The following is a 22101-nucleotide window of genomic DNA, read 5'->3' on the forward strand; positions in this document are numbered from 1 at the left end:
TTACAGTCACTTAGCACGTTTTTGTAAGGGTAGGAACTGGCAACTGTTTTCCACCTGGCAAGTAAGAAAATTACAGAGCTGCTACTTTTGCATACATTTGAATGGTGCTGAATTATTCAAGTCATACTGTCAGCAAACCCTTAGTTCTTCTTAGCTATCAGTACAGGGGAGTTTCATGATAACTAGTGGCACTGAAAGAGAGGGTAGACCAAGGACTGAGGTTCCTAAGCAAATAGAATAGGATCTAATTCTGTCATTTTTGTCACAAAACTTCCGTTGACTTCCAAGGGTGCCCCTGATTCAGTTGTACTGATGTCAAGGTGCTACGGCTGCATCTGACCCAGCCAAAGCTGTGCTGGTTGGGTAGGGCCCCGTGGGAAGGAGCTGTGTCATGTTAATTCTGAGAGAAAAGAAATGAATCTCCGCCTCTCCATGAGCAGCTTCACTGGGTGGGTTTCGCTGCCTCTAGGGCAGGGGTGGCAAAATACGACTTCCTGCCAGCCATGCCCCCGCACGCTGCCCAAAGCAGGTGGCTGTGGGGGCCATGTGCCCCTAAGTGCCACTCGCAGCTCCCATGGGCCGCCTGGGCCATGCTTGCAGAACAGGCAATGTGCAGAGGGTCCCCCAAGGGGGGGGTGGTCTGCAGACACATGGCCCCTGCAGCTGGCTGCTTTGAGTGGCATGCTGGGGTATGACAGGCAGGGTGCTGCTGGGCTGCTGGCTGGGAGCAGCCAAAGGTAAGTGTATTCCAGCCAGAGCCTGCACCTGGCACCCCACCCCACCCCTTCCTATAACCCAGCTGCCTGTCCCAGGTCACAAACCAAACTGCAGCCCCTCCTGCACCAGGTCACAACCCCTCCTTTACCCGACCTCCTTCCCTGCCCCTACACCTCAGTGCTTTAGCCTGAGCTTCCTTCTGCACCCAGCCTCCACCCCAGACCCTGCACCCTCCATCCCTAGCCTGGAAGAGTGTGGCCCTCGGAGTGCCCCCCCCCCAGCGAAAAGCGTTGCCCACCCCTACTCCCGGGCCTGCTTTCCTGCCGGGAGAGGCCGGTTGTGGAGCGGATGGTAGTTGAGTGTCTCCCAACCACGTGGTGACTTGCACTGCAGGGGCACCTGACAGGCCAGGATGGGGGGGGGGGGGGGCTGTTACCACACGAGGCAGAGCGCAACTGCCCCAACGTAAAGGTGCCTCTGCCGGCGCATGCGCCTTTCCCTTGCCAGGCTATCCCGCGTGTGGCCAGATTCGAGCCCCCTGCCCGACGGGCGCGGAGCCGCTTTCCTGCTCGGGGGCTGTTCGCTGGGCACGTGCATGGCCCCGGCCCCGGCCCCGGCCCCGGCCCGCCGCGGGGAGACCGGCCCCTGCCGCGTGCTTGGCCCTGCGGCCGGACGGGCTCGGGGCAGCCGCGCGTGGGATGCGCCCAGACCGCAGCTTCGCCGCCGGCCCCACCCTGCTGCCCGGGGCGGGGTGAGCCGGGCCAGCGCCCAATGAGCGAGCCCCGGCCGGGGCGCTGGAAGCTTCCAGGGCCTGGGCGGGTATAAAGGGCGGAGGCGCGGCTGCGAAGGGCTTGGCTGGCGCAGCATGGAGGGCGCGCTGGAGGCTCAGGTGAGCGCCCGGGCCCGGCCCGCAGGTGCGAGGGGGCCGCCGCCTGCCCGAGGGCGCGGGGAGCCTGTGGCGGCGCCTTGCCCCGCTGCCCCCTTCGCTGCGAGCGGCGCCTCCGCCAGGGGGCTCGCGGGGCTGTGGCCGTCGCTGCTCGGGGCCGTCGGCGCCTGGTGGCCGGTTCCGAGGGCTCGTTGCGGGGCGCCCCGAGCTGCGGGGCCGAGACGTGGGTGCGGGCCAGGGGCTCCCCGCGGTTGGTCTCGACCCGGCAGTTCGCGGGGTGGGGTGGAGCTGCCGCCCAACGAGCCGGGTCCTCGGGCCGGGGCCTGGCTCTGCCCAGGGCGCTGAGGCTCGGCGCTACCTTGGCCTCCCGCGGGTCTCAGCTCGTCTGGGCTCGAGGAGCGTTTCTCGTTCCTCTCTGGGCCCGGTGTGTTCCTGCCTTTGCCCGGCTGCTTTCCCTGGGCTGCGCTGCGGGGCCGGGGGCCGGGGGCCCCAGCAAGTTCTCCGCCCTCCAAGCCTGAGCGTCCAGATCGCAGCGCCAGGGAGCGGAATCCCGGTGCCTCTGTCAGTGGCCACGTTTCATCCCCCCACTGAGTCCGCACCGGGATAGCGGAGTAGCCCTGGGCCCTGGGTTCCCCGAGGCAGGGGAGCTGTCTAAGGAGGCAGCTCCTCAGCATGTCCCAGCCGCCTCGGCTTTCCACCTAATTCTCCCTCCCCCTTTCAGTCTCTCCCTGCCTGCCTCCGCTGGTTCCCTGCCTCCTTGGGTTCCTGGCTTCCAGCTGTAGAAGTGGCAAAATGCAGGACAATGTAGCACTTTAGAAGTGGTTACTCTCCCCCCACACACACACACACACCCCTCGGGGTTGCCTTAGAGAGTGGTGGGGCTCAGGCAGGCCTGGGACCTTAAGCCACCAGAGAGAAGGGAATGGCTGGCTTAGCAGAACCCAGAAGCAACTCCTCTTCTGGGGGGCGGGAGGTGGGGTTGGCTTGGGAGCTGAATGTGGCTGTACGGGGGAGTGACTAGCTAGCAGGGTGAAAGGGACCTGGGCTGTCCCTGGCCCTGCAAACATGGGAAAGGCTTGAAAAGCTCCTTGCTGCAGTTTCCGCATCCCCAGATCTTTGGGGGGGGGGGGGGGGGGAGGGTACAGGGGCTGCGGCTTGGCCAGCAGGGGCAGTCTGCTCTCTCCAGCTGCCACGTAACCTGAGACTTAGAAAATGCAGCTTCTGGCTGGTGTGAGCAAAGTGGAGACCACCACATGCGCATGAGAGTCTCTCTGGCACCCGTTGGGTAGCCTGGCCTGCCCTTAGTCTGAGCTGGTGGTTGTCTGCCCTTCCCAAAGGTGCCCCCATAGCTTTATAGGTCTTGGGCATCTGTGTGTGTCTAATGCTGAGATGGTTTCTCCTGACACCTTGTCCTGGAGCCTTTGCTGGGCTCCGGCTACATTGGTCCTGGTCACCATGTGACGCAGGATCTACCGTGGTTCTGCTGAACCATCGTCATGCCAGGTGTCCTCTGACCTTGGCGAGCAGGAAGACTCGTCTCCGCGGCAAATGGGCATCTGTCTCCTGGTGGGATGGGTCCCTGCCACTCAGGTTCTTTGAACGCCTCCCACGTGAGGTCAGAAATAGCAGCCGGGCGGCCCTTGGAAAACGTGTCTGTCTGGCTCCTTGGCAGATGTGGAGCGATGCTGTCAATCAGGCCAACAAGCAAGCCCTGTTGGCCTGGGTGAAGGAGACGGGCATCCAGCTGGTGCAGGTGAATGGCCAGAGGAAGTACGGAGGCCCTCCCCCAGGTACGTCGCCAGGTGCTTTTGGCCTAACAGGGCCATCAGTGGACTGGCTCCTGGTGCGGCGCTCTGCGGCAAGTAGCAGGGAATGGCGCCCTGGGCGGGGGGCAGCGGGCTGACCGCGGGGCCTCCGGACAAGAGGATGCTGGCGGGAGGGGAGCTGGTGTGAAAGAGCGACTGTGCTGGGGGGCTCCACCTGTCCTGGCTTGGCCAGACCAGGACAAAGGCGGGGGGAGAGGGGTAGTAGGACTGGGGGGACAGCTTACTCCAGGGGAGGCACACTGGGGCGCGGCCGCAGTCGGGGGCTTGCCAGGGCGGGTTGCGCAGAGGGGAAGCCGGTGCAGCTGGCGCCTCGCGCAGACGCGGGATGTTCCGTCGTGTCACGCAGCAGCCGTGTCAGCGCGAAATCCCAGGCAGACGCGCTGCCGGCTCTGAGCACAGAGCTGCATGGTGCAGAGCCCACAGGGGGGCGGGGTGAGCCGGGCCCCAGCAAAGCTGCGGTGGGGGGGGAGGTGAATTCGATGGGATCAACCCACGGGCCCAGGCTTCTTGGTTAATGGTTCACTCGGCTGCGCCCCAGCACCCCCATCGTAAGGCAGCGCTGAGCCGCGCGTTTGAGAGAAGCGCGGATTCAACGTCTGTACTGGCAACGGTTGAGCTGTGTCGTCTGATGATCGGATTTCGTTTGTCCTATAAGCGACCCTTGAACAACCAGCAATAAACCCTGTTTTGAAACCCCCGGCGGAGGGGCCCCGAGCAGGGCCGCCCTCACTGCCACCTCTCTGATTGGCGAGGCCCGGTTTGCTCTGCACCCCGATGTCACGCCTCTTGTCGCGCTGAGCTCCTGGGGGGCGCAGTCGTCTCGGTCTCACTGCTTGGCTTCCCTTGGGCCTCTGCAGGCTGGATCGGGGACCCCCCTCCCCCCGGCTCGGAGGTGTTCATTGGCAAGCTCCCGCAGGACATCTACGAGAACAAGCTGATTCCGCTCTTCCAAAGCGTGGGCAAGCTGTACGAGTTCCGCCTCATGATGACCTTCAGCGGGCTGAACCGCGGCTTCGCCTACGCCAAGTACGGCAACCGGCGCGGCGCGCAAATCGCCATCGCCGCGCTCAACAGCTTCGAAGTGCAGAAGGGCTGCCCCATCACGGTCTGCCGGAGCACGGAGAAGTGCGAGCTGTGCGTAGACGGCCTGTCCGCCGCCGTGGAGCAGGGCCAGCTGCGGATGCTGCTGCAGGAGATGACCGCGGGCGTCCTGAGCATCTCGCTGTATCCCAGCCCCTCCCGGAAAGGGGGGCAGCTCGCCGTGCTGAAGTACAACTCGCACCGAGCCGCGGCCATGGCCAAGAAAACCCTGGTGGAAGGTACTGGGCCTTGGGGGGCCGGGCCGGGGCAGGAGGGGAAGGGGCCCTGCGGATCCCCCCAGTGCTCTGGCTTCTCGGAGCACTAGACCGGGAGCGGTGGGCTCTTGTCCTGCGACGGTGACGCCCCTGAGGCTGTTGAGCTGCTTCTGTTTGACCGATTGCCCCGGCCTCGTGGGGTAGAAAGCGCCGGGACAGAAAGGGGAGCTTGGCCAGAGCAGCCGCACGGCCACTGCTGTCGGGGGTGGGTCTTTCTCTGGTTAGGCCGATAGCCATTGGGTGCGACCCCAGCCCTTCCTTGCAGGGATTCGCTCGCGGGAGCTCACACCTGGGGAGAGGGGGGAGGAAGGAATCCGGGTGCGTTTTTGCCGCCTGTCGCCTGCCTGCGTCTCGCGTGTGTCCTCTGGGTTCTCCGCCCCAGGACGGCTCGCTGAACCGGAGACCCGCTTCCTCTTGCGCACAGGTCACTTGGGCCTGTGCGGACAGGAGATCGAAGTGGACTGGCTGAAGCTGGACGTGAAGCAGCGGCTCCGGGCCAGCTTGGCGAGCGCCGTCCCGGCAAGGTTGCAGCCTGGTGTCTTCGAGGGCGGCGGCCCCAGCCAGGTGCCGGGCGAGGCCGAGACGTGCCCCTTGCCGCCGGCCCGCGGCGTGTTGGACCGTCTGAACGCCCTGTGCAAGAAGCAGCAGCTGGGCCCCCCCGTGTTCCTGACCAAATGTGTCCAAGCCACCCCGGCCGGCTGGCTGCGGTTCTGGTATCAGGTGGTGATTCCCGGTTACCCCTCCCCCTTCAGCGGGTTCCTGTGGCTCAAAGCGGATATGTCGGGCATGGATGGACACGCCGAGGCCAAGAACGCCATCGCGCTGCAGCTGCTCCGGACGCTGGGTGAGTCCTTGGGCGGGGGGCTGAGCACGCCGGGTCTCGGCCGCCGGGACGGTAACACCTCCTGGTGGAGAGATGCTGTCGGACCAGCCTCAGCCGGAACCACAGAGCCATGGGGGGGGGGGGGGGGGGCTTGTGAGGGGCGGGAGCCGGTCTCCTGCAGACCAGCCAGAGCAGCTTAGTCCTGGGGGTGAGCCCCTGCTGCTGTTAGACGGGGCTGGTCCTGGCAGCGCCCTCCAAGCTGGGGGGGACCTCTGGGCCTGGGGGAGGGGGAGAGGGAAGGTCTCCTGCTGAAGGGGGGTGAGATGCTCCCCGTGGCTGGAGGGGATGGGTGTGAGCTGAGGGTGAAGGAGCCGAGAGTTGCAGGAAAGGCTGGAGGGGGAGTGGGGGGCTGCTGTGGCGCTTCTGGTTCTAACTGGCTCTTCCTTCCCCCACAGGGTGCCTGGCGGTGTAGGCTGGATGCCTCGACAGAGCCACACGCTGCCCCTCGTGGGGGGGGGGGGATGCTCCTCTGGCTCCTGTGGCTGGGCCGGGGCGGGGGCCGGGTGTGCGGACGTGCTGTAAGCTGGTCTTACAGGGCGAGGTGCTGAGCAGCCGCCTCCGCCCCCGGCCGCTCGGTTTGGTTTCTCTGTTCAACGTGTTTGTTGTAGGTTTTAAATGTTTGGGCTCTGCTCCTGCTGTGCCTGGGTGGGGCGACCGGGAGGCGGGTGTCGTGCGGCGTCCCACGGGCTCTGCTGGCCAGGCAGTGCGGAACCCCTCCGCCTCCCAGAGCCTGCATGGTGCAAAGATTTGTCTTTAGTTCAGTTTGGGGGTTGGTTGTATCTAAATGCTCCCGCCAGCTTGGTAGGGGAGGGGGCCGCTCAGTGCTGTTTGGAGAGGGACTGGGGAACTTCCTGCCACTAGACTGGCCAGTCGATGACTGTCCCTGGCACCTAAGCACAGAGCTGGATCGGCCCAGGGCCTGCAGGTGCAGAACAAGCTGCCCACCCCCAGCTGGGGGAGCTGCTCTGTTTAAATTCCTGGGCCTAGACCTTGGTCCCTTGACTTTTTGTTTCCGTTGAAGGTTGTTTCCTTTGCCTTAGCAGCTTGGTTGAGTTCCTGGCTGGGCCCGGGCGGTGAGGTCCAGGGACTGTCCCGTGCCGTGGGGCAGAGCACGGGACAAGTGCTGGGGAGGGGGAGACCCCCCCCCCGATGCTGCCTGCGCTGCTGGGGAGAATCCAGGGTGGGTTGCTCCGGGCCCAGGTGTGGCCCTGTGGGCCCTGGGCGGGGCTGGGGGCAGACTTGGGCTCCTGCCCAGAGGGGGGTCGTGGCTGGCGCAGACGGGAGCGGTTTTTAATGAGAAGTGACGCCTTTCTGAGGCCGCGAGGTATTTATGAGCAGGGGGCTGCAGGGCATGGCATTGGCTGCTGTGTATGAATGGGCATTCGGGGGGGGGGGTTCTAGTAAAATAGCCTGAAAGGCAAATACCGTGTCCTGTCACCTGGTGTGTGGTGCCCCCTCCCCCCCGTGCCCCCACAGCTGGACCCCTCCCTCCCTCTTGCACACAGTCCCCTCCTGCATTGTCACTCCCCAGGTTTGCTCCACCCCAGAACCTGCTGCTCCCCTGAAGAATGAACGGGGCTCTGGGCATCTCGGTTGCCAAAGCCAATGCACTGCGCGTTCCCTCTTCCCTTCCCCTCCCACCCAGGCACCCCCTGGCCCCGTTAATTCCTCACCCCGGTGCATGTGCTGCTCCTTCCATAATGCCCCCTCCCCCTCGTTCTCCGAGCACGGCGCAGCAGGCGGCTGAATCCCGGCTCGGTGAGTGTGGCTGCCCCAGGGCCTGGGCAGGGCAGAGCCGTGCCGGGTGCTGCACGAGGGACCGACAGGCTGGGGGCAGGCTCTGGAGCTCACAGGCCCGAGGGCGTAATAGGAACGGCAAACAAACAAACGCTCCACCGTCCCCATCTTGCTGCAGTGGCTGCCAGGGGTCAGGGCCCCAGGCTGGGGGAGGGGGGGAAGTGGCAGACTCGATTGGTAAAGGTATTTTACCTCTGATTTTTTTTTTTTTTTTTTTTTTAAGCAGCTGGGGTGGTGCCTAAATCCCTTTGACAGTCTGAGGCCACATCCTGTCTTTCACTCCCCCTCCTGGGCTAATTCGCCCCCACTCTCCCCAGGTCCCCACAGCGCCAGTTATGCCATGGCCAGCCCTGCCTGGAGCCACGGTGCCCTGGCCCCCCCTCCGCTGCCATGGCCGGTAGTGAGGGAAACGGCTGTGGCTCAGACTAGCCGCAGGCTGGCAGGTCCCCACAAGCGGAGCCAGGCCCTGCGGCCCCTGGGGACGGGCCAGGGGAGGAACCACCCGGAGCTAGCAACAGCCAAGTGGAGCAAACTCCTGCCCGGTGCTGGCTGGGAACTACCACAGCTTCCTGCCCCACCTGTCCCCAGCCGTCAGGATGGCCGAGCGGTCTAAGGCGCTGCGTTCAGGTCGCAGTCTCCCCTGGAGGCGTGGGTTCGAATCCCACTTCTGACAACTGCTGTTTTTGTTAAACTGGGCGCTGGCACCACTGAGGCAAATGTCTGGATGCGGCTGCTGTCCCAAAGCCCCGGGGTGCCCAGGAGCAATTCACTCTCCCAGGTCCCCTCAGAAGGCGAATGCTGAGGTCTCAGGCTGAGAGATCCAGGGTCAGCAGGAAGCAGGGCCCGTGGCCTGCAGTCATGGCAGGGTCGCTCGCTCCAGCTGTCCTGCCCCTTGTGTCCAGAGGGGGTCTGGGCTGAGGGAGGCAGGGGCTGAGGCTGATCTGCCAGGTGAAGGCCCTGCCACCCCCTGCATCCCCCCACCTCCAAACTGCCACTGGGCCCCGCCTGCTACGGGCCCCAGGCAAAAACCACCAGGGTGCAGGCCCTAGAAGCAATTCTGGGCTAATGGGGGGGGGGCATAGGGAAGCCCAGGCGGGGGGGCCCTATGGGGCTCCCTCAGCATGCAGGGGCCTAGGGAGACGGGCCTGTGGCAGGCTGAGGGGGAGCGATGGGCCTCCAGCCCGGGCCTCACTGCAGCTGAAACCCAGAGTACAAATTGCGCCCCCAGCAGGCTGGATGTTCCCATGGGACAGAGGGACGGGGGTGGGGTGTCCCACAGCCCTCGGGGTGGCAGCAGGAAGGGGGTGGAGCAACAGCATCACCCTCCCCCTTATTTCCATCAGATGCTGCAGGCAGCAGGCAGGCAGAGCTGCTGCAGGGTGACTAGAGCAGGGGAGTGGATGCACTGGCCGGGGGCCCAGGAATTGTGCCCTGGGGGGAGCCCCACACGTGGAAAGGGAGGGCAGAGCAGGGCCCCTGGAGTGCCTGGCCGGGCAGCTGCTCCAGCTCAGGCTAGTGGCCCAACAGAACCCGCCCACCAGGCCCCTCTGGACAAGGTGCCACCCATGGGTGCCAGCCCTGCCCCTCCCTGCCGCAGTTGGCCCACCACTGGCAGCTGTGGGGGCTCTTCCTGCTCCCCTGCCTGTGCTGTCCAGGGGAGGACACTGGCCTTCTCTGTGCCCAGCCGCTAAGCCAGCCCGCTGCCCCAGCACTACCTGGAGTTCCCAAGCAGCAGCGCCCCAGGCTAAGGGCCCAGCCCCACAGAGCAGCTTGGGGGGGGGCGGGACTCAAGTTAGCCCAGGCTGTACGCATGGGATCTGGGAGGGAGATTGGGTGCAGGAGGGAGCTTGGGGGGGCAGGAGTGTGCGCCACGTGGGAGAATGGGGGACAGCATGTGCAGAGGTTGGGGGGGCAGGTTCTGGGCGGGAGGTGCTTACCACAGATGGCTCCCAGCTGGTAACCCCACAGGCCACACACCAGCCTCTGCGGGGGAGGGGGGGAGAGAGTGTCTTGGGAGAGGGGGAGGCAGGGCATCTCTGCACTGTCCCGACCCCTAAGTATTACCCCCCCAGCTCCCACTGGCCGGGCTGGAAGCTGAGGGTGGTGCCAGAGCGGAAGCAGCACGTGGAACCCAGTGACCCCTTCACCCAAGGGGCAGGCAGACACACACTTGCCCCAGGCACGCCGAGTGGGGGGCAGGTAGGGACAGGAGGGCCTGGGGGGCTGAGGCTGCATTTTGCCCACTCCTGTCCTAGGACCCCTGGAGCAGACAGAGCAGGTCACTGCACACGGCCCCTGCGGGGCCCACAGTACCAGGCAGCCAATGCGCTTTATTATCAACAGCCACAGGTGCAGCGCCCATTGGGGCCGACGCCCCCCTCGCGGTTTCCTTCCATCCTGTGCTGGCCCGTGTGGAGCGGCTGCAGACGAGCTCTGCACCAATTTCCTCTCCCCGCGCGCTGGGGGCTCTGCCGCTCCCACCCGGCCCATCCGGACGCCGAGGAACCGGGTCTGCGCGCCGTGGTGTCCTCCGCGCCGCAGCTCTGCCCAGTGGCTGTAACTGCCGTGGTGCTTTACCATGCCAGCGTGGCAGGAAGCCCTGTATGAGCACCTGGAGCAGGACCAAATATGGGGGCCAGGTTGCCCCCGGCACCACCCCACTCAGCACAGGGGGTGCCAAGGCCTCACTGCGGAGACGGGCCCCAGGGTCTGCGGGGTCCCCACATGGTGCCAACGCCGCCCTCGGCCGCTTTGCCCCCACCAAGGCGCAGCTGCCAGGGCTAGGCCCCTGCCCTTTGGGGGGGCCGGGTGCTGCAGGGGCCACCGGGTGGGGGGAGGCGCAGAGCCCTGGGGGCCCGTTGCAACTGCCAACCAGAAGGCGCCTGGTCTCACCACAGGCGGGGGAGGGGCCCAGGTACGTCATCTCCGCCTGAGTCGGTTTCAGCCCTTTTCCCTGTCCCTTCCTGAGGAGCATGGTCCCGGGGGAGCCCCTGCCCAGGCCATGCTGGCCAAGGGAAGGCGCCCAGGAGAGCCGGGCCTCTACAGGGGACGGTGCGTGGCCTCCAGCTGCTCCCACCATGGCGCGGCTGCAGCCTCTGCTGGCTGCACAGCCAGCGTCCCCGCAGGGCTTCCCGGCCGCGGGGCGTCCCTCAGTTGCTGTCCTCGCTGTCGCCCTCCTGCTGCTCCTTCGGGGCCTCCTCCCTCAGGCCGGCAAAGAAGTCCTCGCCGCCGCCCAGGGCCTTGCGGCTCAGGGCCTTCAGCTGCCCGCTCTTCTTCCGCCGGCGGTAATCGTCCACCACCACCGCGGGCAGCGCCGAGATGTCCCAGAACTTCACCTTCTGGTCGTGGCCACAGCTGGCCAGCAGCTGCCCGGTGTGGGACGTGGCCAGCTGCTCGACGGGCTCCCCCACGTGCTGCCCAACGCTGCCAATCACCCGGTTCGGCAGGATGTTCACCGCCCTGGGACGAGCAGGCGCCCGATCAGCCAAGGCCAGCGCTGCGGATCCTGTGCTGGGCTCAGCCAGCCCGCCCCGGGGAGGGTCCTGGGGCCCCCATGAAGTTAGGAGGCTAACACAGGGCCAACACTTGGCAACCTTGAATCCGCCACCACCCGCCCCCAACGGGGGCCTCAGAGCCGGGAGCTCAGGGCGGAACGGGGTTTAACCCCGAATTCGGGCCTAAGAAGCAAGAGCTAGGCAAGCCCAGGGCACAACAGACCCGTCTCCAAGGAGACAAGGCCTCACCCCCTGCCGGGAGTTCCTGCGAGCACCCCGGAGCCCAGGCCCCGCCCGGCCGCCGCAGGGAAGTGCACTGAGAACAGGCGCAGCCCGAGCACCAAGGGCAGTGGGGACGCACAGCAAGCCCAGCCGGGGCGGGGACATTCCTTCCACTTCTGCTGCCTCCGAGGCGTTAGCAGCTCGGCTCCCGAGTTCCCACCAACAGACCCTGGGTGGCATCCTGGGACCCAGCCCAGCTGGCTGCCTGAAGCCCCCGACCCCCCCATCTCCTGGAAACCCTCAGGGCAGCTCAGCGCCACCCCCCAGCCCGGCGGGCAGCAGCAAGGCAGCCCCATTCCCCCTCCCCCCCCGTTCCCAGCCTCGCTGCTGGGAGCTGGCACTGGCCACTCTCACCTGATGACGCCGTCCGTGGACCCGGTGCACAGGACGTTGTCGGTGACGGGGACCATGCAGTCGATGGACTCGGCCTTTATGGCGAAGCGGTCGCTAGTGGCCCCAAAGCCGGCCCAGTTGAAGAGATAAATGGTCCCCTCGCTAGAGCCACAGGCCACTTTCTTCCCCCGCTGCGCCAGCAGGAAGAGAAAGAGGCGGAGCTGAAAAAAGCAGCAGCGTGGGACAGGCCCCACCCCCCGACGGGCTCTCCAGCAGGGGGCGCACCCATCAGCAGGGAGAGCCAGAACCGGCCGGGCTCCCGCGTTTATCTCAGCAGGGGCCTGGGACCATCTGGCTGAATCTTAAACGGCCCAGGGCGCCCGCGGCGGGAACAGCCGAGCACCGAGGCTGGGAAGCCTGGGTCGGTGTTGCTACCCCTGAGGGCGCCCGCAAGCTCCTACCTTCATGAGCGCGATGGACGTCAGGTCCCCGCTCTGGGGCTCCGAGACCAGCTCAAAGCGCCGCCTCCTGATGTTGAAGACGCCCATGGTGCCATCGCCGCTGCGGGATCAAAGCGGGACATCCCACTCAGACGGGGGACTCCTCACTGCCCCCCGGCCCGGCCAGCGTCACCTTCACCCAGCCCCCTGGCCAGAGTCACCTTCACGCTCCCCGACCCCCGGTTCGGCCAGCGTCACCCCCCAGCATGGCCGCGCACCCGGCCGCATGGTGAGCGATCTCCCTGGCAGGGCCCCCGGGATGAGAAGCGCGACAGACTCAAGCGATGCCCAAGGGGCGGGGCCTGCTGATGCCCTTCAGGGGTGGGGAGAGGGTACCTGCAGCCCGGACTAGCAGAGCCAGTGGGGTGTAACCCCCCCCCATCTTCGCTGCCCCACGGGCCTGCAGGCCTGCCCGGCGCCACCGCGGAGCCAAGCCCACCTGGCAGTGAGCAGGAGTCTCTTGTGCTGGTCCACGGCCATGGCGCCGATGTACTCCTCGTGCTGGCGCAGGTCCATGACGGCGGCACCCCGGCGCAGGTCCCACAGCTTCAGCGTCCCGCCCTCGTCCCCCGTGGCGAGCAGCTGCTCGTCCAGCACCAGCAGGCTGTTCAGGGCCACGCTGCGGAGACCCCGCCCCGGTCACCCGCCTGGCACAGAGACCTGGTTGCCCGAGGGGCCTCGCGGACGCTCCCGCTGTGCCCCGGGGAGAGGGCAGCTCTCACCACGGTACCCAGCCCGGGCGGCGTTGCGGCAGGGCTCCCCCAGCACGCCGGGCGCTCCTCAGGTGCGGGAGCATGGAAGGAGCCATCCTCGGGAGCAGGGAGCTCTGGGCCCTCTCGGCCGAGCCATCTGGAGAGCGCAGCGCCTCCCATCAGCATGGCGGGCGGCACCAGCCCCCTCCAGAGCTAGCTCCCACAGCCCGACTCAGCCAGGGGAATCACTGGGGGTGGCTGGTGGCAACCGAGCCCCCTGGCCGGCTCCAGCTTCCTGGTCATTCCCGCTGCTCCCACGAGTCTGAGACGGGGACAGATTCCCCCCTGCCCACCCCACACGCGGCCCAGCCCGCACAGGGCAGCGCCGCGTGTTCACGGACGGGCACAGGGGACGGAGCGCACGGGACCCCAGCTTCCTGCCCCGGTGGAAATGTGGAGCCAAAGCTAGCTCAGGAGGAACCACGCCCTGCTCTCCGGAGCGTGGGGAGTCGGTTCCCAGGGGCCCTCGCTGTGCTGGGGGGTCTGGGGCACAGAGCCCCCTGCAGACACGCACCTGTGGGCCTTGGAGAAGCGCGTCACCAGCCGGCCCTGCTCCACGCTCAGGACGTGGATGGCTTTGTCCTTGGACACGGTGAAGAGCTCTGTGGACAAGACACTCCGTGTACACTCAGCCCCCTGGCAGGGACCGACTGCCCGGCCCTGAGCAACAGTCCGGCTGCCTTGTCTCTGCTGCTCGCTCCCCTCTCCGCCCGCCCCAGGCTCTCGGGACCCCAGCACAGCCGGTCGCGGGGTTCCCGTCCGGACACTGGGAGCTCAGCGCGTGGACTGGGCCGAGCAGAGCCAGGCCGGCTCAGCACGTGACTGCGAGACGTCTCGGCCAAGCCGGCGCGCTCCTCCCCATGCCACACGGCTGAGACCCTGCCAGGGTGCAAGCAGAGGGGCTGCCCCACGCTGGGCAGAGAACGGCTCCCTGCTGGCTGGCCTGCACCCCCACCCCGCCCCAGCGAGACACCGGGTGGGGAGAGGAGGTCACTCACTGTGTCCGTCGTGGGAAAAGGCCACCTCCCGGCAGGATTTCAGGTGGTGTCCTGAGGACCAGAGCTCCCGGTTCCCCCCCTCCAGGAAGGAGAGCGAATACCTGAACGCAAGCAGCTGGGTTAAGGGGTACCCGGGGGGACTCGCTCCCTGTCACGCCAAACGCACATTCAGATCCTCAGCTGGGGGCCCTGGGGCAGGCCTGGGGAGGTCTGTGCCTGAGGGGGCTTTCCTGATGCAGGCCTGGAGAAGGATGGGACCTGCAGGGGCGCTGCCCGCTCCCCGGGGTGGAGGGGAAACAGGAGCCAGAGCTCGGAGGGGCTGGACTCACACGGAAGAACAAGGACCCGGATGGAGCAGGAGCCCCAGCTGTGCTATGGAGGCTCAGCCCCCCCCAGGGAGAGCCCTGCTCCCACCCCTCACTGCCAGCAAGTCATGGACAGGTCAAAGCATGGCCCCACGGCCGCTCCATGGCTTGTGCTACATCCCTGTCTCAGTCTGCGGTGCTCGGGGGGAGAGGCCCCAGAACCGCTGCCACTGCTGCTTGGGGCTGGTGCAGGGCCTTGGAGTGGGGTGCCAGGGAGGTCATGGGATCGGGGACCCCCGTGGCAGACAGCGTGCAAGGACCGAGCGGAGGCACTGCCGGTGGGAAATGGCGCGCTGCCAGCCAAGACCCTGTTCCCAGGCTAAGCCGTTGCTGGAGGAAGGAGGACGGGCATCCCAAAAGCCCGACATCAGAAACGGCCTGGCCCAGCCCCCACCTTCCTTCCCAGAGACAAGCAGGATCGTCAACCAACTCAGCCTCGGAGCATGGAGAAACCCCTCTGAACACACTGGGAGCCTCTCCCCACACTTCTCCTGGGGCCACACCCCCAGCAGCTGAGTCCAGCTCCTAGCAACAGAGGTGGGGAGGGGCTAGAGGGGCCTCAGGTACACACCCCACACGGGCCCTCTCCCTCCTGAGCAGTGCTGGCTCCGGGGGTTTCCGCGAGGGCCCGTGGCTGATGAACTACACAGCGCTCCCCGCTCAGCTAGCGCCCACTCACACGTAGACGTCCCCCTCCACATCGCCAGCGGCCAGGATGTCCTGGCTGGGGTGGAAGGCAATGGTGTTGGCAGCAGCTTCAAAGGAGATGTCCTCTGGGGTGTCTCGGAGCCTGGGCTCTGGCTCTGGCTCCGGCTCCTCCTCTGGATCTGCCTTTGTGGGATCGGGATACAGGAAAGGTCAGCACCGAGGGGCTCACTGCCCCAAACGCAGACGGGCCGCCAATAGGGCTTGTGATTCCCCACTACTGAACCCTCCCCACCTACAAGGGGACACCAGCAGAGCCCCCCACTGCCCGTCCGACATGCACCCACAGGGGGGCCCACCTGCATGTGCCCTGCGTCCTCCTCCACGTCCGCCTCCAGCTCCTGAGACGCTTCCTAGGCAGGGGGAGAACGAGACCATCGGATTTAAATGGGAGGAGGAGCACCCTGGGGAGCCAGTTCCAGGCGATGTGGCCTCCACCCAGCTGCCACCAAAGACACCCACTGCAGGCAATGCACCTACTCCAGCCCCACCAGACACGTCCCTTAGGCCCGGAGCTGGGAGATGCCATGTGGCTATTTCCTGCGATAGCCTGGAAAACCCTTAGTGAACGACGGATCTTTGGAGGCCACCGGAACATGCCAAGGTGGGGTGTTCTCATGGGCCGGGGTCCTAGGCGGCCCCTTTGCGGGAGATGGGATGGGGGCCTTGGGAAGTGTCAGGAACGACAAAAAACTAACCGAATACTGGGCCTGGCATGGGCTCTTGGAGCGTATCAAAGGGGGAATTTCTAGCAAGTCCTCCCCCCCGTTAAGGGAAAGCCCTGTGAAGCGATATCCTCGGCCGAAGCCGTTCTGAACGGATAGCCACCGAAAACCCCCTTTGTGGGTCTGAAGGACTGACTTCGTCAGAGCCCTGTTGGAGCGAGGGGGCAAGCTCTGGAGCGTGGCTACGCTGATTACTTTCAGGAATAACGGCGTTGTGCAAGAGGGGTTTTCTTCCGCAAGAAGGGGCCGTGTAGATCCTCCTTGTGGCGCAAGAGCCTCTTCTGCAAAAATGGCGGCTCATTCGATATGCAAATGAGGCTCAGTGATATTCCACGCTTAGCCTCATTTGCAAATCTCTGGCGCAAGATGGCGCCAGTGTAGACACAGCCCTTCTGTTATAAAAATGGAACGAGTGGCACAGCCCTTCTCTTTCCTGGGGACAGAGCCTTAGGCCTCTTCCACATACAGACGCTGGAGTGGTGTAACTACAGCTGGGGAAGAGGAGCGTGGTTTAACCAGGGTTCTCCTGCTCCCTGTGGCCACGAAGGGCTTTGCTGGGATGTAAGTGAATCCACTGAAAGCCGCCCCCGTTCTAGACTGGCGCACGTTTGGAGCGGAGGATGAACCGAGTGGATCCAGACGGGCCGGCGGATCCCAGCAAAAGCCTGAGCTGGGCCCCGCGCTGCTCTTTGGACCAGCACGACCGAGTCATCAGGTCACTAGCGCGGATGCCTGGTGGGGGGAGGCAAAAGCCCCAAGCGCCACCCAATGACAGCACCTGGCCAGGCGCAGCCCCGCCTGCCACCAGCTCCCGCGGGCACGGGCCACTCCTGGCGCGTTCACTCTGGAACCTAACGACGGCCGGCGCCGCCACCAGGGCTGGCCCAGGGCGGAGAACACGGTGTGCGCTGCTGGCGAGAGGCGGGGAGCGGAGCGGCCAGGAAGGAGGCAGAGCTCAGACCGGGCAGAGGGGCCCGGCGGCGTCACTGGAGCTCCCGCCCAGCCGCCAACGTGCTGCGGGCGGCCCTGGGGCCCAGCGCCGAGCTCTCGCCCCCCGCAGCAGGGGTCGCTCTGCAGAACGGGGCCGCCAGAGGGAACCTGGCTCAGACTCACGCTCACCTCTCCGGGCGCCGCCATCTCGGCGCGGGGCGGTCCTGGCAGCGGTGCAGTAGAGGCGCGCCCGGCCCCAGAGCGGCGCCCGCAGTCGGCGCCGGGTTGTCCTTTCCCCTGCCAGGACGCGCCGGGGGCGGGCCTGTTACGTCCGGTTGCCCCGCCCCGCTCCCAGCTCTTAGGGCTCGCGGACAGGGGGCGTCCTCGCGCCGGCTCTAGCTCAGGGGTCCCTTCGCCAATCCCGCTGCCAGCGCCCGCGTCGGGGGTTCGAGACCCGCGGGCCGCCTGTTGTTTTTTCCCGCGGGTTCCGCCCGGCTGGGCCCTCGCACGCTGGGGCTTGTTTTACCTGCCGCGCGGGCCGGCTTAGCCCAGGCGCAAACGGGGGCGGGGTCACCGTTCCCACAAGCCCGGTGCAGCCCCAGGCCGTACCCCACCGGATCCCCCCCTGCAGGGAGCTCTGAGCGCCGGGGTGCCGTGGGCTTGGCACTAAGGCTCCATAGCTGGCCATGGGGAGCCGCAGCTGGCCAGTGGCCCAGGCTTAGCTCAGCTGCCCAGCGGCAGCTTCCAGGGGGAGGCCGAGAGGCTCCAAGCCGTGGCTGTCCTGCCACTTTTCCTATGGCTGGGGTCAGTATTCCTGGCCCTAGGAAGCAGGCAAATGGCATCCCCTACCCCCCATTGACAGCGGGGCTAATGGCGGATACGGGCCTTGCACTCACTGTACCCCTGACATCCCCCCGCCTTATTCTGCAAGCCAGGCGGGCTCTGGCCCATCACGTGCAATGTGCTCAGGAAGCTCAGTGGCTCCTTCTCCCAGCCCCAGCCAGAGAACCGCTCTGGCCAGGCCTGGGAGAAGCAGCTGCCTTTATACCCTGACCTACAGGGCCCATCGGTCTCCCAGCCAGCTCCCCTTCCAGGCGGCAGAAACCAGAGCCAGGGGGAAGCACCTGACAGTGCCCCCCACAGGGGTGAAGCAGAACTCTAGACCCGGCTCGGCTCTGCCCACCCACCCCAGTGCGTCAATTGGGCTGTGGGGGGCTCCCCTGCAAGCCCCTGGGGGCCCAGTGTTCCCGGGCACGGCCCCCATGGCTAGTCCAGGCAAATGGGTGGCAGGTGGGAGCCTGGAGCGACGGGGCTGAGCCCGGGCCGCGTGCCGAGGGGTACAGTGGCAGCCGCGGGCAAAAGGCCGGGCAGCGCCCGCGGGTCTCGAACCCTAGTGGCTGGGTTTCCAACAAGTTAGAATCGCGAAGTAACCGCTGAGCTAGAGCCGGCCCGAGGGTGGAGGCCTGCCACGAGCCAGAAGAGCTACCAGGGGGCGTGGCCAGGAGTGACGTAAATGGGCCCTTTAAGGGGCAAGCCCCGCCTCGCAAGCGGCTCTGCGGGGGCCCCTGCCAGGACCGACCCGCGCTCCCCGCTCCCGCGCTCTGCTCGTTAAGCGCCAGGCGGGGTCCCCCCCCCCGACGGCCATGGAGGCTCCGCCGCCTTCGGCGCCAGCTGCGTGTCCAGCCGGGCCGCGGGGAGCGGCGGCGCCAGAGGTGCGGGGCCCCCGGCTGACTGGGGGGGAGACCAGCGTGCAAGTCCCACTCCCCTCCCTGAGTCCCTTGGGGGCGGGGCAGCCCAGGCACCATGTGTGGGGGCTGCGGCCCCTCTAAGTGTCCTACCGCCGCGGGACACGGTCCTGCCTCCCCTCTAGCCGGGCGCGTTTCGCTTTGTCCCCCGCGCTGGGAGGCTGCTGCCGCTCGGCTCCTGGCTGCAACCCGAGCAGCTGGGTTAGAATCAGCGCCCGCCCGGCGATCAAGGGCTGCAGCGGCCAACGCCGAACCCCAAGGGAGCGGCCATGGGGCTTGCTCGCTTCCCCTGGCTTCTCCCCTCCCCAGCCAGGCACGGGCGCCCTGGGCTGCTTTGTGTCCAAGCTCTGCGCCCCCTCTCCCCCGCTAACACGGATTGAAAAGCTGGTTCCGTCTTCTCCTGGCCCCCGCCCTGCCGGCTAGTCTGTGCTCTGACTGCAAGACTGCGGGGAGGTGGGGGGCGGTGTCAGGCCGATACAAAAGCAGGACCCAGAGCTTCTCCAGCACTTGTCCCCCCCTCCCCGCTGCTGGGATCTAGGCCATACTGTGCTAGTTTGTTGGAGCTCATAGACTCATAGACTTTAAGGTCAGAAGGGACCATTCTGATCATCTAGTCTGACCCCCTGCACAGTGCAGGCCACAGAATCTCAACCACCCCTCTTAGAATAATCCTCTCACCTATGTCTCAGATATTGAAGCCTTCAAATACTTTGAAGGACCCAACATGCAGAGAGTCCTTCAGCTGTGATCTGCACCCCATGCTACAGAGGAAGGCGAAAAACCTCCAGGGCCTCTGCCAATCTACCCTGGAGGAAAATTCCTTCCCGACCCCAAATATGGCGATCAGCTAAACCCTGAGCATGTGGGCAAGACTCACCAGCCAGACACCCAGAAAGTTCCCTATAGCAACTCCTATCATCCCTCCATTGACCTATTTCCAACTGACAATGAATGGTCAATTAGTTACCAAGATCATGTTATTTCATCCAACCATCCCCTTATCCTAGAACCATAGAGCTGGAAGAGACCCCAGAAGGTCGTCAAGTCCAGCCCCCCGCTCTAGGCAGGACCAATCCCATCTAAATCAACCTGGCCAGGGCTTTGTCAAGCCGAGACTTAAATACCTCTAGGGATGGAGACTCCACTACTTCCCTAGGTAACCCATTCCAGTGCTTCACCACCCTCCTAGTGAAATAGTTTTTCCTAATATCCAACCTGGACCTCTCCCACTGCAACTTGAGACCATTGCTCCTTGTTCTGCCATCTGTCACTACTGAGAACAGCCTCTCTCCAGCCTCTTTGGAACCTCCTCGTGGCTGCCACTCAGCAGTCCAGGGGGCAGAGACCCAGCGAAATGCTTCCAAAACATCCCTCCTCTTGGAAAGCAATTCCTGGCAGAAGGCTGAAAAAATCGCACAGCGAGGTTCTGGGCCCCGTTCTCTTGTGGGGGGAGAGTTCATATTTTTAAGCCTCTTTTCTAGGGGGTGCCTGCCCTTCTGGCACAGTACTGGGTCACTGTGGCCCAGATTCCAAGGGGGCATTTCCCTTCCTCCTGCCAAACACACTGGGCCCAGGGATTGTCTGGGGACCAGTGAGGGGCACCCCTGGGGAGCCTGGAGTGTGGCTGACCCCATGGAAGAGGTTCAAGAGCTCCACCGAACGTGGCTGTAGGCCCGCATGGCGCTGACTCTGGACCCATAGCGAATGCAAGGTTTGTCTTATGAGCCAGCCCCCAGCTGGGGATCAGCTCCTCCTGCTGTTCCAAATGGGTGAGGACCAGAGAGCTACCACAGGAGGGAAAGGAAACCTCACAAGCTTCCCACAGGCAGTCCTCCCCCATCCCATCTTCAGCCCAAAAGGCAAACCCAGAGACAGACACATGCACTGAGAGCAATTATATTGCAGCCTGAAGGTTACAAGTCTTACCAGTCAGCAGCACAGGAGAATACAGGTGCAGCTGCCCTATGACCGCAGCTCTCCTCACAGCAGGCCAAAGGAAAGACAAAATGCCCAGGAGTCCTGCATGGGGCATAAAGAGAAGAGCAGGGCTACTAGGCTCCATGAAGGGTTAGTGAATCCGTTGAGAGCCGCCCCTGTTGCTAGACTGGCGCACTCTGGAACCTAACTACGGCTGGCGCCACCCCCAGGGCTGGCCCTACCATGAAGCCAACTGAGGCGGCCACCTCAGGAGCCAGACTATGGGGGAGGGTGGCGCCACTAGGACATAAGAACATAAGAACGGCCGTACTGGGTCAGACCAAAGGTCCTTCTAACCCAGTAGCCTGTCTGCCAACAGTGGCCAGCACTAGGTGTCCCAGAGAGGGTGGACCGAAGACAATGATCAAGCGATTTGTCTCCTGCCATCCCTCTCCAGCCTCTGACAGACAGAGGCCAAGGACACTATTCTATCCCCTGGCTAATAGCCTTTTATGGACCTAACCTCCATGAAATTATCTAGCTTCTCTTTAAACTCTGTTCTAGTCCTAGCCTTCACAGCCTCCTCTGGCAAGGAGTTCCACAGGTTGACTACACGCTGTGTGAAGAAGAACTTTCTTTTATTAGTTTTAAACCTGCTCCCCATTAATTTCATTTGGTGTCCTCTAGGTCTTCCATTATGGGAACTAATAAATAACTTTTCTTTATCCGCCCTCTCCACACCACTCATGATTTTATAGACCTCTATCCTATCCCCCCTCAGTCTCCTCTTTTCTAAACTGAAAAGTCCCAGTCGCTTTAACCTCTCTTCATATGGGACCCGTTCCAAACCCCTAATCATTTTAGTTGCCCTTTTCTGAACCCTTTCCAAGGCCAAAATATCTTTTTTGAGGTGAGGAGACCACATCTGTACACAGTATTCAAGATGTGGGCGTACCATAGTTTTATACAGGGGCAGTAAGAGATTCTGGGTCTTATTTTCTATCCCTTTCTTAATAATTCCTAGCATCCTATTTGCCTTTTTGACCGTTGCTGCACACTGTGTGGACATTTTCAGAGACCTGTCCACGATAACTCCAAGATCTCTTTCCTGATTTGTCTTAGCCAAATTAGCCCCCATCATACCGTACGTATAGTTGGGGTTATTTTTCCCGATGTGCATTACTTTACACTTATCCACATTAAATTTCATTTGCCATTTTGCTGCCCAATCACTGAGCTTGGGGAGATCTTCTTGGAGTCCCTCACAGTCTGCTTCTGCCTTGACTGTCCTAAACAGTTTCGTATCATCCGCAAACTTTTCCAGTGTTCCCGGGCACGGCCCCCATGGCTAGTCCAGGCAAATGGGTGGCAGGGGGCAGCCTGGAGCGACAGGGCTGAGCTCGGGCCGTGTGCCGAGGGGTACAGTGGCAGCCGCGGGCAAAAGGCCGGGCAGCGCCCGCGGGTCTCGAACCCTAGTGGCTGGGTTTCCAACAAGTTAGAACCACGAAGTAACCGCTGAGCTAGAGCCGGCCCGAGGGGAGGAGCCTGCCACGAGCCAGAAGAGCTGCTCGGGGCGGGGCCAGGAGTGACGCAAGACGGACCCTTTAAGGGGCAAGCCCCGCCCCGCAAGCGGCTCTGCGGGGGCCCCTGCCAGGACCGACCCGCGCCCAGGGGAGCACCAGCCGATTCCGGATCGGGGCGCGGTGCCGGGCCGCTCCCCACGGACGGACGGGGGTGTCCCCGCGCGCCCCCCGCCCCCGCGCTCTGCTCGATAAGCGCCAGGCGGGGTCCCCCCCCCGACGGCCATGGAGGCTCCGCCGCCTTCGGCGCCAGCTGCGTGTCCAGCCGGGCCGCGGGGAGCGGCGGCGCCAGAGGTGCGGGGCCCCCGGCT

The 22101-nt window shown here is 64.6% G+C and overlaps 2 protein-coding genes and 1 non-coding gene across 5 annotated transcripts; 2 read left to right on the plus strand and 1 right to left on the minus strand.

Moving 5' to 3' along the window:
• The first annotated feature begins 1400 nt into the window (after window positions 1-1400).
• On the plus strand, window positions 1401-6296 carry DND1 (DND microRNA-mediated repression inhibitor 1). The gene is made up of 5 exons (XM_075900053.1): window positions 1401-1606; window positions 3276-3393; window positions 4287-4748; window positions 5209-5628; window positions 6063-6296. The coding sequence occupies exons 1-5, from the start codon at window positions 1583-1585 to the stop codon at window positions 6077-6079; spliced, it is 1041 nt and encodes a 346-aa protein (XP_075756168.1). The 5' UTR covers window positions 1401-1582; the 3' UTR covers window positions 6080-6296.
• Window positions 6297-8054: 1758 nt separating this feature from the next.
• On the plus strand, window positions 8055-8137 carry TRNAL-CAG (transfer RNA leucine (anticodon CAG)). The gene has a single exon. It is a non-coding gene; the product is annotated as a tRNA-Leu (tRNA).
• A 1637-nt stretch (window positions 8138-9774) lies between these two features.
• WDR55 (WD repeat domain 55) lies at window positions 9775-20285 on the minus strand. Of its 3 annotated transcripts, none has more exons than XM_075900051.1 (9): window positions 20220-20285; window positions 15193-15246; window positions 14868-15019; window positions 13824-13924; window positions 13340-13427; window positions 12513-12692; window positions 12035-12134; window positions 11595-11764; window positions 9775-10923 (listed from the first exon to the last, which is right to left on the minus strand). In XM_075900051.1, exons 2-9 carry the CDS (start codon window positions 15196-15198, stop codon window positions 10614-10616), a joined length of 1107 nt encoding a protein of 368 aa, XP_075756166.1. In that variant the 5' UTR covers window positions 15199-15246; window positions 20220-20285; the 3' UTR covers window positions 9775-10613. The 3 variants fall into 3 exon arrangements, with proteins under 3 accessions (XP_075756166.1, XP_075756167.1, XP_075756165.1); XM_075900052.1 differs by lacking the exon at window positions 20220-20285 and adding an exon at window positions 18387-18460; XM_075900050.1 differs by lacking the exon at window positions 20220-20285 and adding an exon at window positions 16738-16873.
• Window positions 20286-22101: the final 1816 nt, after the last annotated feature.

Source organism: Pelodiscus sinensis, chromosome 17 (genome assembly GCF_049634645.1).
Source record: "Pelodiscus sinensis isolate JC-2024 chromosome 17, ASM4963464v1, whole genome shotgun sequence".
NCBI classification, from domain to species: Eukaryota; Metazoa; Chordata; order Testudines; family Trionychidae; genus Pelodiscus; species Pelodiscus sinensis.

What these genes read in the sequence shown, in the direction of transcription:
- WDR55 (XM_075900050.1), bottom strand. An exon ending in GTGGAGGGGGACGTCTACGT is followed by an intron (nt 13,925 to 14,867) that starts GTGAGTGGGCGC and finishes GCTTGCGTTCAG; the next exon opens with GTATTCGCTCTCCTTCCTGG. An exon ending in TCCACGGACGGCGTCATCAG is followed by an intron (nt 10,924 to 11,594) that starts GTGAGAGTGGCC and finishes TGCTCGTCCCAG; the next exon opens with GGCGGTGAACATCCTGCCGA.
- DND1 (XM_075900053.1), top strand. Translation starts at nt 1,583, where the DNA reads ATGGAGGGCGCGCTGGAGGCTCAG. An exon ending in AGGGCGCGCTGGAGGCTCAG is followed by an intron (nt 1,607 to 3,275) that starts GTGAGCGCCCGG and finishes GCTCCTTGGCAG; the next exon opens with ATGTGGAGCGATGCTGTCAA. An exon ending in CAAGAAAACCCTGGTGGAAG is followed by an intron (nt 4,749 to 5,208) that starts GTACTGGGCCTT and finishes TCTTGCGCACAG; the next exon opens with GTCACTTGGGCCTGTGCGGA.